Source organism: Myxocyprinus asiaticus, chromosome 7 (genome assembly GCF_019703515.2).
Source record: "Myxocyprinus asiaticus isolate MX2 ecotype Aquarium Trade chromosome 7, UBuf_Myxa_2, whole genome shotgun sequence".
In the NCBI taxonomy this organism is placed as follows: domain Eukaryota; kingdom Metazoa; phylum Chordata; class Actinopteri; order Cypriniformes; family Catostomidae; genus Myxocyprinus; species Myxocyprinus asiaticus.
The window spans coordinates 4,660,693-4,674,874 of NC_059350.1; the positions used below are offsets into that span (position 1 = coordinate 4,660,693).

At 37.3% G+C, this 14,182-nt stretch overlaps 1 protein-coding gene across 1 annotated transcript in view; it reads left to right on the forward strand.

Annotated features, from left to right (window-relative positions):
• The window catches only part of LOC127443789 (heparan sulfate glucosamine 3-O-sulfotransferase 6-like), a 30,279-nt gene extending 17,683 nt beyond the window's left edge, over positions 1-12,596 (forward strand). The window contains exon 2 of the mRNA XM_051702690.1: positions 9,962-12,596. Coding sequence (XP_051558650.1) covers positions 9,962-10,580 — 619 coding nt within the window. The 3' untranslated portion in view covers positions 10,581-12,596. The remainder of the gene's footprint in view (positions 1-9,961) is intronic.
• The last annotated feature ends 1,586 nt before the right edge of the window (positions 12,597-14,182 follow it).

Here is a 14,182-nt window from a genome sequence, read left to right on the forward strand (position 1 = left end):
TGCTAAGTTGTTGCTAAGTGTTTAAAACAAAAATGACAATAGTCACACAGCACTATATTTCAGCAGTTCACAAAAGTTTGTGAGTGTTTGAGAGACATATTCATCAAAAATGAAATTGTGAGATTAGGAAAAATCTCAAATCAAGCTAAACAAACATCTGCCAGTGGTGTAAGCAAAAATGACTTGGTAAGGATTCTTGAAACTAGCATAAATACCTACCCACTAAAATGATAAATTTAACTTAAAACTAGACAGAAATGCTTAAAACCACACTGTAAACCCTAATGCTCAAAATAATTAATTGTTTTGAGGAGGGAAAAATGTAATCATACAAATTAGTTCAAATCAATTAACCTTAATGACTATTTAGAACTTACTCTTTCTTTTGAGTTCATGAAGCTGACACCTTTTAAGTACACTGATGAACTTGTCTCTTTAAATTTATCAAATTAGCATGCATTTAGCATACTAGGATTCACAGTACTAGCTAGTTCTCTTAGTAGGCCTACTAGCTAGGTTTTATCTACTTGAAGTATTTAAGTTGAGATTACTTGTTGTTTTTAAGTTCAGCCAAAGAGTTACATTTAAAGTTAAGTGCCATCAAAATGTATGAGTTAGCTTACTCAATATTTCAAGGTAAGAGCAATTAACATGCATGTGTAGTACAAAATAAAACTCTATGAACTTAAAACTAAAATTTTATGTAACTGATTGCCTCAATTTTTTTGAGTTCTGCAAACTTATTAGAGTTTACAATGCAAGCAAGTTTCACTTTTTATGAGCATTAAACATTAAGCAATTTTAGTGAAGATCTTATTGAAACTATCTTAAAATGTGTTATAAATATCGACTGTGTTAATACTAGAGTATTTGTCTTTTAACTTTAATAAGCAGAGAAATTTTTATGTAGCTTTACAAATGGTCTTTGCTTGATTTTAGGCATTTTTTGCTGTATTTAAGTGCCATTTTTGCAGTGTAATAAATTAACCAATTTCTCAAATTGCATAACTATCTTACCACTTAAAAAATATCACATCACAAAAAAAAAAAAAAGGAAAAAAAAGGAAAAACTCAAAATTATTTATATACATAAAATATTTAAGATACATTCTGAAAACGAGTATTTTATTGATATTGCTTTGTAACTGAATTTATCTTTAAGCACACTTAATTATTTTATCTTTTAAATGTAATTAGATGTAATAAAATGCTTATAACAAGTGCTTCTTAGTTACACAGCAACCCAAGTGCAGCTGCAGCTTTGATCCAATATTTCTGAGACATATTTGCCCATGTAGCTTAAGCTAAAGGATCTTACCCATTCCGGGCCCATGGTGAGCTTGTAATGGGAAGCAACGTCCTCTTCGAGGCACATTGCTGCCAGATGTGGCATTGATCAGGATGGGAACATCCTGGGTCACTGCTGCCAGACACAAGGGGGTGTTCTGTCTGGATGTTTTCCTCTGATAAAGGGGGAAAGCTTATATCCTGGGATTCATTTACATGGGAGGGAGTAAAGATTCTACTCTGTTATGTTGTAAATTATGCAAGCAGCTTAGAGGAAGAGGAAGGAACAATTGTGGTCATTCAGTTTATATGTGATTTTCAGGCCCTATATGGATATTCTTTAAACTGTGATAATCAGTATGAAACCATGGTTTTAAAAACTGTGCTCAGATTTGACAAGTAGGTCTTGGTGATATTTTTGTTTTCTTTCCAAAACTCCACATTTCAAAGATACTAAATTATCTTTATTGAGACCAACACCGAGCAGAAGCGGTTGTCAAAAACAACAGCAACAAAACATCGCCCTCAACTGATGACTGTTATGAACAACATGGCATAAAAATGGCATTAAGCCTCAATAATTTGCTGCAACTACAATAATATGAGAACGCAAAAAATGATTGAGAGAAAGTGTCAGAGACCGCGGCCTGCGGACACATTTTTGTTTGCCGTTTACAGACCCTAGAGCTGTCCCAGATACAGCCGAGATATCTCACGGCACTTATTTCTTTAATATCTTTCAGGGAGTAGGACTTTTTTTTTTTTTTTGGAATAACTTTCCATGAAAAAATCTCTTACAGCATCTTTAATGGACGAATCGAAGTGCATTAAAATGATTACGTACCTTAATTTGACAATTACTTCTGACGATTAATTTTTCTGTAACTATTCTTTTAATGTGCCTGCTAACATGCTAACTACTAAGCCAGGACTAGCGGAGGAAGTTTATTTTTTAATGGTAATTTTTTTGCACCAGGCCACCCGCGGCTGTGCTCTCTGTACTATTAAACAGAAGTAAATTGTTGCCAGGTTTAGTGCTGATAAACTCATGTGCTGCTCCAGGCTAACATTCCCACTGCAGATGCTAACCACTAACGCTACGTTAGGTGTGATCAAAACAAACAGCATGGACGCAAGCCTCTTTATCTCCCTGGCAACGGCACAGGTTGCAACAACAGCCACCTGATAACGAACAAAAAAACACAAGTGCACAACTGGCAAGAGATCAAAGGCTGTCAGACGTCGCTAGTCAGCTGTTTTGCAAACCTAGGCGAAATGAGCTAAAACGGTTTATCTTGCTATGCATTTTTGGCTTTGCAGATGAAGTGGATGGACAAGCGAGTGTGTGGGCCATTGGCATGGATTGAGAAGAGCCCAAACTATTTGCTGATTACTAGTGTGCTCTCCCCAACGTAAACATGATGTCAGCAGACACAGCTTGTGGCATTATGGCTTCCATTAGCTTGATTGCCCCAAATTAAACATGAACTTAGCCATGTGTACATAGCCGAACAGTGCTTGCACTCTAGATGCAGGACATGGAATGACAGCATTAACTAAGAGATTGTGAATCCAAATTAAGAGGTTGCCATGTACTGCTTTGAGATCACATCCCTAAAAGCAGGCCTGGGGAACATGCATTGTGTAAATACACACTGTTTTAAAGAAATACTGCAAAATACTGCTCTCCACACTGTTATTACATCTTTAAGTCGATCAAAGATAAAGTTAGCCCAAAGACAGATACTCTGCCAATATTTTTTACATCCTAATGACGCTCCAAACACATTCTGTTGTTGTTGTTGTTGTTGTTGTTTCAACTGGAACACAAAAGCTCTTTTCCATACAAAGACTATAGTACATCTGTCTAGTTCCAAAAAGGACAAAAAACACAGAAAAAGAAGTAGTCCATACAACTCGTGTGCTATATTACGAGTCTCTTAAAGCAGTACAATAGCTTTGCATGACAAACTAAATTAAAATATTTTTTCTCTGATCTGGCCCTCCTTTGTAGCTTTCAAATGAAATATGGCAGCTTTAGAGTCATCACGTCAGTTTTACATTTTCATTTTTGGTTTAACCATTTCTTAAAAAGCATGGCAGGTCCAATAACATGGCAAATCCAGTTTATTGCAGTTCTTAAAGTTACCCCTCATTTCACTGTCAGCAATCCATTGTCACTAAACAGCCAGTCAATCTGATTCTTCATATTTTTGTCTCTGTGGTAAAGCTGAGAAGAAGGGTTCTCTTGCAGCAATATGATTCTTATTAAATTTCAGTATTAGCCTCATGGCATTAACGCTTACTTAATTTACAAATTTAAAACCATGACCTGCACTGCACATAAATAACTAATTCTGGCATTATATTCATGTTGTTTAGCCAGAGGGGAACTGGCCCCCACAGTGAGCCTGGTTTCTCCCAAGGTTATTTTTCTCCATTAACCAACATCTTATGGAGTTTTGTGTTCCTTCAGCTTGCTCACTGGGGTTATAAATACAGTTATTATTTAATTACTTAATTTTTTATACACAATTTACAATCATATTTAATCAAACTACACAATGATGACTCTAAGACATTATAGATATCACAGTTTCATTTTCTGTTAATGCATGATCTTCTGTAAAGCTGCTTTGAAACGATGTGTGTTGTGAAAGGCGCTATACAAATAAAAATGACTTGACATGACTTGATGGCAATAATGTCCAGCTTCAGAGAAAGAAAGATAGAGAAAAAGGCGACCGCTTTCCAAACCCCAACCCAGACCAGTGAAGAGTTAATCTGCTGCACATGTTCTCTCTGGAAATAATGAGAGTTTTGAGTTGAGACTTTTCCATTTGATGCTGGAGCTATTTAGACATTCATTGGGGAGCTTAAACTGAGCCTTTATATCAATTTAAATATTCCTTTTATGAGCAATAAAGTAAATAACTTAAGGATTATGTTGTTTTTTGTTCTATTAGAGATATTGAAAAATATATTTAATTAATATTGTTTTCATATTTTAATAACAACATGGTGTTTTTGATATAAAAAAGCCCTTACACTCCATTCTACACCACACTAAAAACCTACATAGGCTCAATGAAAAGAATTAATACAAGGTGGCAAACAAAGTGATTTAAATGTTGATTATGAATATACTACCAATTAATTCAAGACCGAAAAGTATCAGTAAAAAATAGTTCAATCGACTTAAATGGAATATACCCAAATATTTGCATGTGCTATGTATTTTTATACGATAAAAGTCCCTTCCAAGGCAAATCAAGTCACTCGGCAGCCATCTTGAGAATGCTATTTTCTATGGATACAAGTGGCATAAACGTACAGCTCCTATCTCCTTGAATGGGGAAAGACCAAAATCTCCAAAATGGTTGGTCACGATTACGATCAAATAACATCTAAAATCAGCAGTAAAATCTGACAACAATGGTACCATTATTTGCACTTCTTTACCTCAGATCACGCTAAAAAAAAACACTATTTTTCAGGCTGGTCCAGCTAATGCGCATGCAAGTTCTCGAGTAAACTGACAGGCGATGTCTGTATCTAAAAGGTGATTGGCTATTTCACATTTGAGGCTGTACTTCCTTTTCTACATCTGCCATATTGGGTGTTCTAAATTCTGCCATTCATTTTCAATACAAGTGCTCCATCCTGGGCTAAACAGTTTCTAGAATCGTGTCGTTAGCTTTGTATGAGAAGTAGGCCTACTGTATATAAGTTACTGCCTATGCAGAGCCCTATGTAGAGTATTCCAAACTGGTCACTTAAGAGGTTCCATCACAGTAAGGATGCTGCCTTAGAAGCCTACAGCCTGGCAGCTCACTAGGTTTTAAAACACAGCCATTGTCTTATGCTCTCTGTGCCTCAGATTATATATTGAAGGAAACAGACCCTGGATCACTTTTTTAATTCTTTGTAGTCATTGGCATTCTATTCTTTAGTGTGAAGGAGGCAGATACTCCACTGCCTACACTGCGTTTGTTCCGCTTTGTGGTAAAGACTATATCCTTCTGTGCTGATTTTGGATTAGCTTCTGTTACCAAGCTAAGCCTAAATGTTTAAATGGGGTTCTCGCAAAACTGATCTCAGATCAGCACGAAAAAGCCTTGGAGAGATCAAGATATTCTGGAAGACATTCTGTAGAGAAAGCCCACCAGGAAATAACTGCTAAGAGTTATTATGGTTTCAATTTTTTTTTCTTTTATAGCAACTCAACAACTCCCTTCTCACTTACGTTAATTCGCAAGGCTGGTTTTTAATTATGTCTACTTTTATGTTATTTAAAAACATTACACACTTTGCATTACACAGAATGAAGTAACCGTTGACCTCATCAGTGAAATTCTTATTTTATATCAGATAATAAAAAAAATAACATTTTCTATCATATTGAACTGAAATATAAAACATATGGTAAAGCTTTATTCCCTGGCCAGAGCTGAAGCAGTGGCAATTATCATGTCTCTAGGGTCACTTGTAATAAAAAAAATTATTTTGTATGTGGCATTATTACTTGTAATTTCTGAGTTTAATATTTTGTTTGGCCAACATTCATGCAGCCATGCAGCTCTGTTCCAAAACCTAGTGAATTGCCTACGTATTTTAAGACACTATAGGCATTTCTCAGATACACCTCATTTTGGCCAAAATCTATGTGATGAGGAGGAGGGCGTGGCCAGGCCATGAGGCTGCACGGCCTGCACTGAATCAGCTGATCAGTGGGAGAGCGAGATAAAGGGGAGCCGGAGATGCCAGTTCGGGAGAGAGAGAGAGACGCACGCGGCCGCGTTATGTGTGTGTCCATATGTTTTATGTTGGTTTAAGTTTATGTTTACCATTAAACTTTATGTTGACTGTTCAGCCGGTTCCTGCCTCCTCCTTGCCCATCCTTTAACTGTAACAGTGGTGGCAAACCCTGGGAGGGAGGAGGGATGCACTATCACAGAGTCCTCGCCGCTGCCATCCGCCAGGGGAGCAGCCGCAGCCGTCTGCCTGGGGACGGAGGAGTCGCTGCCAGCCGCCGAGAGCCAGAGGAATCGCTGCTGTCTGCCGAAGAAGGGGAGGAGCGGTTCCAACCGCCAGGGGCCAGAGGACTTGCAGCCTTCTGCCGGGGGAGGAGTGAGCTGCTGTCCACCAGAGGGCGGAGGACCGGTTGAGGACCGGGCGAGTTCTTCTCTTTCTCTCCTCTCTCTCTCTCTCTGTGTCTCCGCTCGCCCTTTCCCTCTCCCCATGCCTCCCCTCGTCTCTCCCCCATGTTCCCAGGAGGCAGGGTGGACCACCGGCTGACAGAATGGCTGGAATGGCAGCGTCTCCCTCCAGAGATGGGGGGGGGGGGGCGAATTGAGTTAGTCAGACCGGTGGCGCCCCAGCCTGAATTGGACGGGGACGAGGATGAGGAGGAAGGCGTGACCGGGTCGTGAGGCTTCACGGCAGGCACTGAATCAGTGGGAGAGCGGGATAAAGGGGAGCCAGAGAAGCCAGTTCGGGAGAGAGAGAGACGCAAGCAGCTGCGTTGTGTGTGTGTCCTTATGTTTTATGTTGGTTTAAGTTTATGTTTACCATTAAACTTCATGCTGACTGTTCAGCCAGTTCCCGCCTCCTCCTTGCCCATCCTTGAACTGTTACAATCTACAACAGCATCACATGTATGCTTCATGGATAAGCCAATTCCAAATTACACTGTGTCGATTATAAATAGATATTAATATTTTTGTGTGTACTATGTATTTTTATGCTTATTAGAGCACCACGTCATTAGGTTTGCAACATGCTATTGTCAGACTCTATTAAAATCAATTGAGTAGTCTCCCATGTGCTTCAGGTGAGGAATGCTATTTGTGCAGCTCGCAGGGTTGCTTCCTAACTAAAGCGTTCCAAATCAGTCACTTACAGTAGAAGTTAAAGTTTGTAATTTCTGCGACACTAGCGCCACCGAATGGAATTGCAAAAATAAACTTTGTTTTCAAAACAGCTTTCTGAATACGCCCCTCATCTGCAGTTGTTCAAACAGTAATATAGTCCCACCCCCAACTCTCGTCATTGGTTGAGTAATGTTGTTGGATCGTAAACGCAATCCGATTAAAAAAAGTTTAACACGTTCATTTTTCTTAAAAATGTCTGTTTTAGATCTTTTCTTCTGGAAAGCATTATAATCTAATTAAAATCTGCTAAACATCTTAAAAAGATCAGATTTACAATCATTCTAAATCATAAACATCTCAAAGACATCTGCTGAATGTCTTACTGACATCCGAGAGGAAACATCTTTTAGACGTATTGCAGATGAGCAAACAACCTAAAAAATATGTCTTCCAGTTATAACACACATCAAATAGACATCTAGGAGATGTACCTGTGCTATCAAGGTTGCAGCCTCTGTAATGCACAATTTGATTACTACAGAAGCATGTCAAGTCTTATCTATCATGAAAAAAGCAGAATGAGACAACATGCAAGTGCTTTTCATGTAGAGTTTAAAGTGGCGCTTGACGCTGGCATTGATGCCCTGATGCGAATCATGAATGCGGCTTCACGTTTGCTGTAAAAGTGTGGATAACCACAGTCTGCTGGCTGATTAATATTGTGGAGGATGAGAGTTTAAGAGATTTAATGCCCATTGCAATTAATATTCAACCTATGAGGAGACTAGATCTATAAGTCAAACTCCCACTTAGACTTTGCGAAATGTTTAATGTAACTTCAGTTGGTGCTATTTTAGTGCATTTCTATCTTTATACTGTGGAAGGCTTTGTTTGGAAAATGTTAATAAAGCTTTATATTGTTAAATATTGTTTTGTTTCTTTAATAAGAAGGAAATAAATGCATTTTGACAGGAAAAGAAGTACATGTAGAATAAATTTCAGCACTTTAAAAAATCACATTTAACTGATAATTTTCTGATTAATCGCAATTAAATTTTTAATTGATTGACAGCACTAGTCCCCACACATATCTAAAGATCAGAATGTCATGGAGACTTGGGGGTGGTGTCTTCTGAATTTTGCTAGTAAGCAACAATCTTGCAACCGTTTAGAATTGCCCTAGCAACACCTTAGCATTGCCCTATTAATCACCCAAAACACCCTGACATTGCATAAATATAATAAAGTACTATTCAGTGGCAAGAAAAATTATGTGAACTCTACAGAGTTCTTTGGAATTACCTGCATGTATGTATAAATTTGTCTTAAAATCTGGTTTGATCTTCATCTAAGTTACAATAATGAATAAACACAATATGTTTTAACTAATAACACACAAATTATTGTATTGCTCTTGTACATATTATACATCATTTAAACATTCACAGTGTAAGTTGGAAAAGTATGTGAACCTCAAGGCCTGATTAGAGTCAGGAGTTGGCCAACCTGGCATCCAATTAATGAAACGAGAATGGAGGTGTAGGTTAGAGCTACTTTGACTTATAAAAAGCACTCAAACATTTTTAGTTTGATATTCACAAGAAGCATCTGCTGACATGGATCATGCTTTGCAAAAAAAGAGATATCAGAAGACCTACAATCAAGTATGGTTGCTTTGCATGAAGCTGGAAAGGGTTACAAAGTTATCTCAAAGAGCTTAGATATTCATCTGTCAACAGTTAGACAAACTATCAATAAATGGAGACAATTTAGTACTGTGGCTACTCTCCCTAGAACCAAGATGACTCAAAGGACACACCACAGAATGCTCAATGAGGTAAAAAAGAACCCTTGAGTGACAGCTTAAGACTTGTTGGACTCATTGGAACTGGTTAACATCTCTGTTCATGAGTCTACTGTACAGGAAAACATTAAACAGGTATGGTGTCCATGGCAGGACACAATGAAGGAAGCTGTTGCTTTCCAACAAAAGCATTGCCGCATGCCTGAAGTTTGCCAAAGACCACCTTGACTCTCCGCAACGCTACTGGGAAAATGTTTTTTGGACTGATGAAACTAAGGTTGAATTGTTTGGGAAGAACACACAGCATTACGTATGGTGTAGAAAAGGCACTGCATACCAACATACAAACATCATGTTTTTGAGGTTATTGCTGCCAAAGGAGGATCGACCAGTTATTCAGTTCAAAGGTTTATACATTTTTCCAAAGCACTGTGAAAGTTTAAAGTTATGTGTTCAATAAATACATGAAAGATTATAATTGTTTGTGTGTTGATAGCTTAAGCACAGTGTGTCTGTACTTGTGACTTTGATGAAGATGAGATCACATTTTATGACCAATAAAATGGCTTCACATACTTTTCCTTGCCACTGTATAAATGAGCATTTATTTTTTTTCCTTCTAATTTATTCATTGTGGTGGATAATTCAAAGGCATTTTGACCAAATACAAGATCAATAGTAGTTTATAACTTTTTTAAACTCTTAAACAGCTCAAAATGACCCAAAAATAACAGGAGGATTAAGGATACTGCCTTAGAAGATAGCTGCCTAATATGTAGGGACTAAACAGCAAGGCAGCTAACTAGGTTTTGGAACACAGATCTTGTCTTTAAATATGTCTTTACACAATCCATTTAATCTCACACTTTTCATGCATGCTGAAAATGTTGCAAGATTTTAAGTGTTTCCAACCATGATCATGGAATTGATAACAAAACATTATTGACTTCAATTATGACTATTCAAGTTTTTAATTGTCCACTTTCACGTTCTGTAGGACTTTAATGCCTCGTACTTTAGAAGGCCAGATCACCATGGAGAAGACACCCAGCTACTTCATCACCCATGAGGCCCCTCAACGAGTCTTCTCCATGAGCCGTGGCACCAAACTCATCGTTGTTGTCCGAGACCCCGTGACCCGAGCCGTGTCGGACTACACTCAGACTTTGACCAAAAACCCTGGCCTGCCGTCTTTCCAGAACCTGGTCTTGAAGAACTCCACCACCGGTCTCATTGACACTTCCTGGAGTGCTGTTCGCATTGGGATCTACGCCAAACACTTGGAGAACTGGCTCAGGTATTTCCCGCTCTCGCAGCTACTCTTTGTGAGTGGTGAGAAGCTTGTTACCGACCCTGCTGGAGAAATGGGGAAGGTGCAGGATTTTCTGGGTCTCAAACGGGTGGTGACCAATAAGCACTTTTACTTCAACCAGACTAAAGGCTTCCCCTGCCTCAAAAAGCCGGAAGGGAGTAGCAGACCAAGATGCTTGGGGAAGTCGAAAGGAAGACCCCATCCAAACATACCAGTGGAGGTGCTGCACAGACTCAGGGACTTCTACAGACCTTTTAACCTGAAATTCTACCAGATGACTGGGCAGGACTTTGGCTGGGACTGAAGAGTTGCAGGACCCTTTGGGATAATGCAATAAGGCATTGATACCTGACTCCAGACTTTGGATGGGACCTCCAGACTGATTGTTATAATACTCACTGTGAATTAACACACTTGGTTCAGTAAATCAAGGGTTGGCTGACTGGTGGCTTAATTAAATCATGTGTTAGTTCAGGGATAAAATAAAAACATTCAATCAGGGGTTTCCTGAGCAACATTTGGAACTTTACAAAAATTGGAATTTTAATTGAATTGGAACTTTGTATGTAATGAAAGGAAGAGGAATGTACAGAAATGCAGACAACAGAGGAATTTTTCCAACCCAATGTTTGCAACAAAACATAAAAAATTACATAATAAATTTTGAGTAGTTATGCCTATTTATTCTCTAAAATGTAAAAAAATAAATAATAATAATTCAACTGATATGACATATTTCTCTAAACTATGTTCATTATTGTCCAAAAAATTGAACACCATCAGAGTGTTGCCATCATACAATTTTGCCATACTGCTGGTTCAGAAATTCACTTTTCCATTAAGGGGTTATATTTGCCCGCTTGATTTTCATGGGCATTTTATATATAAAATAGGTATTTTTTAAATACCAAATAAACAATATAACGGCTCATCCTTTTATGTCAAATACTTCAATTTAATCAATCGTTTAACATAAAATTGTTAATACGAATAACTAGATTGAGAATTTATTACTACCTCTTACCCACAAAATTAAATCAACATCAACTCATACTTTATACTACAAAATGTATAATTAGGCCTAAATATAGGAATTCAATATTCAAGCATTTTTTCATCTTTATTTTTTGTCACTTTCGGTGGCATTTCAAATTCAGGATTTAAAAATTCATTTCTAAATGGCCCAAAACCCTGCTCCGTGCCCCTCATTCAAATGCATTCAACACACTGCCAGTTTTTAATATAGGCGTTTCCCATGCACATGGAACCACAGTGATGTGTCAGCTTGTGAAGAGGTCTTATTGATTTAATAAGCCTTAGATTTATATATTCATCTGTAATTTTTTTTTTTATGTAATTTTTTTTTAAAGTTGGGTTCAGAGACATTTTCCTCGTGTCCTCTTTCATAACAAATGATCTGAGAATGATCTAAAACAGACTGAACAGAATATTCATTTTGTGTATGTGGTTCCAACCATACAATTCAAATCACACAGAGCAGCCAAATCTCAACAGTTTCTACAGTACAACACCTACTGTACATGTTCCAGAATATCCACTGCTTAAACTGCCTCTTATTTCAGAGGCCCGTAATGGTAAAGCTCAAAACCAACTTGGATGTTCTCATTCAACCACTGTTATATACTGTAATAGACACAGGGCACAGAGAATAAGAAAAAGAGAGACAAGGAGGGAAGCAACAGAATGTATGGAAGTGCTAGATTGCAAACTGTATTTATTTTGTTTTTTGATTATTAAAAGGAGACCCACCAAAGCACACACTTGCTTTCTAAATTAATGTTTTGCATTAAAAAAATGATGTTATGTTGCCTCTTTCTTTTAGGTTATAGACCATTCACCACATTCATTTGCCTTTGTTTTTTATGACTGATGGTTATCCAAATAAGCAGTCATGTAATTCTCCCTAAGATTAATATTAAAACTGAGATATGTAACCCTGTTTTCTTTTCAGCAGGGATGAATACTGGACTATGCATTATTGTTATATCTGCTGACTAAAAAAAAGTTTTGCTTCTGCTGTAAATTGCTATTATTTATATTTATGAATGTAAAAATGTAAAGACATTTCATTTTGTTCAACATGCAGGTGATTTTACTGGTTCTTTGATGATTGTTTTTGATCTTTCAGTGTCCAAATATATTTTAAAATCAATGAGCTGCTTTCTTCTACCAAACCTATCCTTTATCACAACCTATTAAAGGGATAGTTCACCCAAAAATGAAAATTATCTAATCATTTACTCACCCTTATGCCATCCCAGATGTTCAGCAGAACACAAATGAAGATTTTTAGAAGAATATCTCAGCTCTGTAGGTCCATACAATTCAACAGGGTACAGAAATTTGAAGCTCCAAAAAACACATGAAGGCAACACAAAAGTAATCCAAATGACTCCAGTGGTTTAATCCATGTCTTCAGAAGCGATATGATGGTGTGAGTGAGAAAAAGATCAATATTTAAGTCCTTTATTACTATAAATCTCCACTTTCAAACAGCCCTCCAACGTGTTCTTCTACTTTTGTTTTTGGCGATTCACATTATAAGTGCATATCGCCACCTACTGGGCAAGGAGGAGAATTTATAGTAAAAAAGGACTTAAATGTTGATCTGTTTCTCACCCACAACTGTCCTATCACTTCTGAAGACATGGATTTAACCACTGGAGTCGTATGGTTCTCTTATATGCTGCCTTTATATGCTTTTTTGAGCTTCAAAGTTTTGGACCCTATTGAATTGCATTGTATGGACCTACAGAGCTGAAATATTTTTCTAAAAGCCTAATTTGTGTTCATCTGAAGAAAGAAAGTCATACACATCTGAGATGGCATGAGGGTGAGTTTCTGATCATTTTGTATCAATTGTTATGAAAGTAATACAAATTTTTTGGTGAACTATCCCTTAAATTATTCTACAGTATCTACCATGAGTTCTCAAATGACATATGGGTATTTTTTGTTCCAGTCTAAGAGGGTAGACATCAGTACCACCAAGGCTAAATTTGAAGTTAACATTCTGTGCTGAAGCTTTTTGATGTGCAAGCAATCAATTTGTAAGGGTCATAGAGACCTTTGGGATGGAAATCTTTGACCCTTGACCCTTGGATGACCCCCAACGCCATGCCATATTAAAGCGCTGACCACCCGAGCTCGCCACAAAGAGCCTTTCTCCTGCTGCATTAATGTTACCAATCTAGAGACAGCCCTCTTCATTCTTAAAAAAAATATCAAAATCAATAATGGTCTCTTTAAGTTTATAGTTCCACTGCGGTGTGCCATCATCCATTAAGTCCCCCATCACCATGATTTAACCCAGATCGAGTGCAAGCTCGCTTCCAAACATCCATAAAACGATATTTAATGGAGGATTTATAGCATTTTCCAAATCCTGATAAAAGTGGGCAGTGTTGGTTTATATGAAGATGTGGACAGTCTAGAAGCAATGGTTTTATCTACCAACAAGATACTGTTTTGTATTCTTTAAACAGGTTCTCACGTTTTCTGTTTATCCTGACCTAGCAAAAAATAATCACTTTTTAGGGTTTGGGCTAATTTTTTTCTATACATCCTCTGTAACACTCATTTATTATAAATGTTGAAAATGATGTTTAATAATAATGATGTCTGCATGTATGCAAAAGCTCTCGATTTGATTCTGATTTTGGTACGATGTGATTCGATTGTGATTTATTTAGATTTTTTTATTTTTTATTTTTTTTATTTATAATATCCATTTTGCTTACATATGAAAGAAATTCTCTCTCAGCTAATGCTGTAAATTATAAAGGGAGCCTTCTAACTTGGTACATTACAAAAATGTTAATTTTAATAATTAACAACAGGGCCCAAACTATACAGTTCAATTGCTTTTTATTTAACAGATATCAG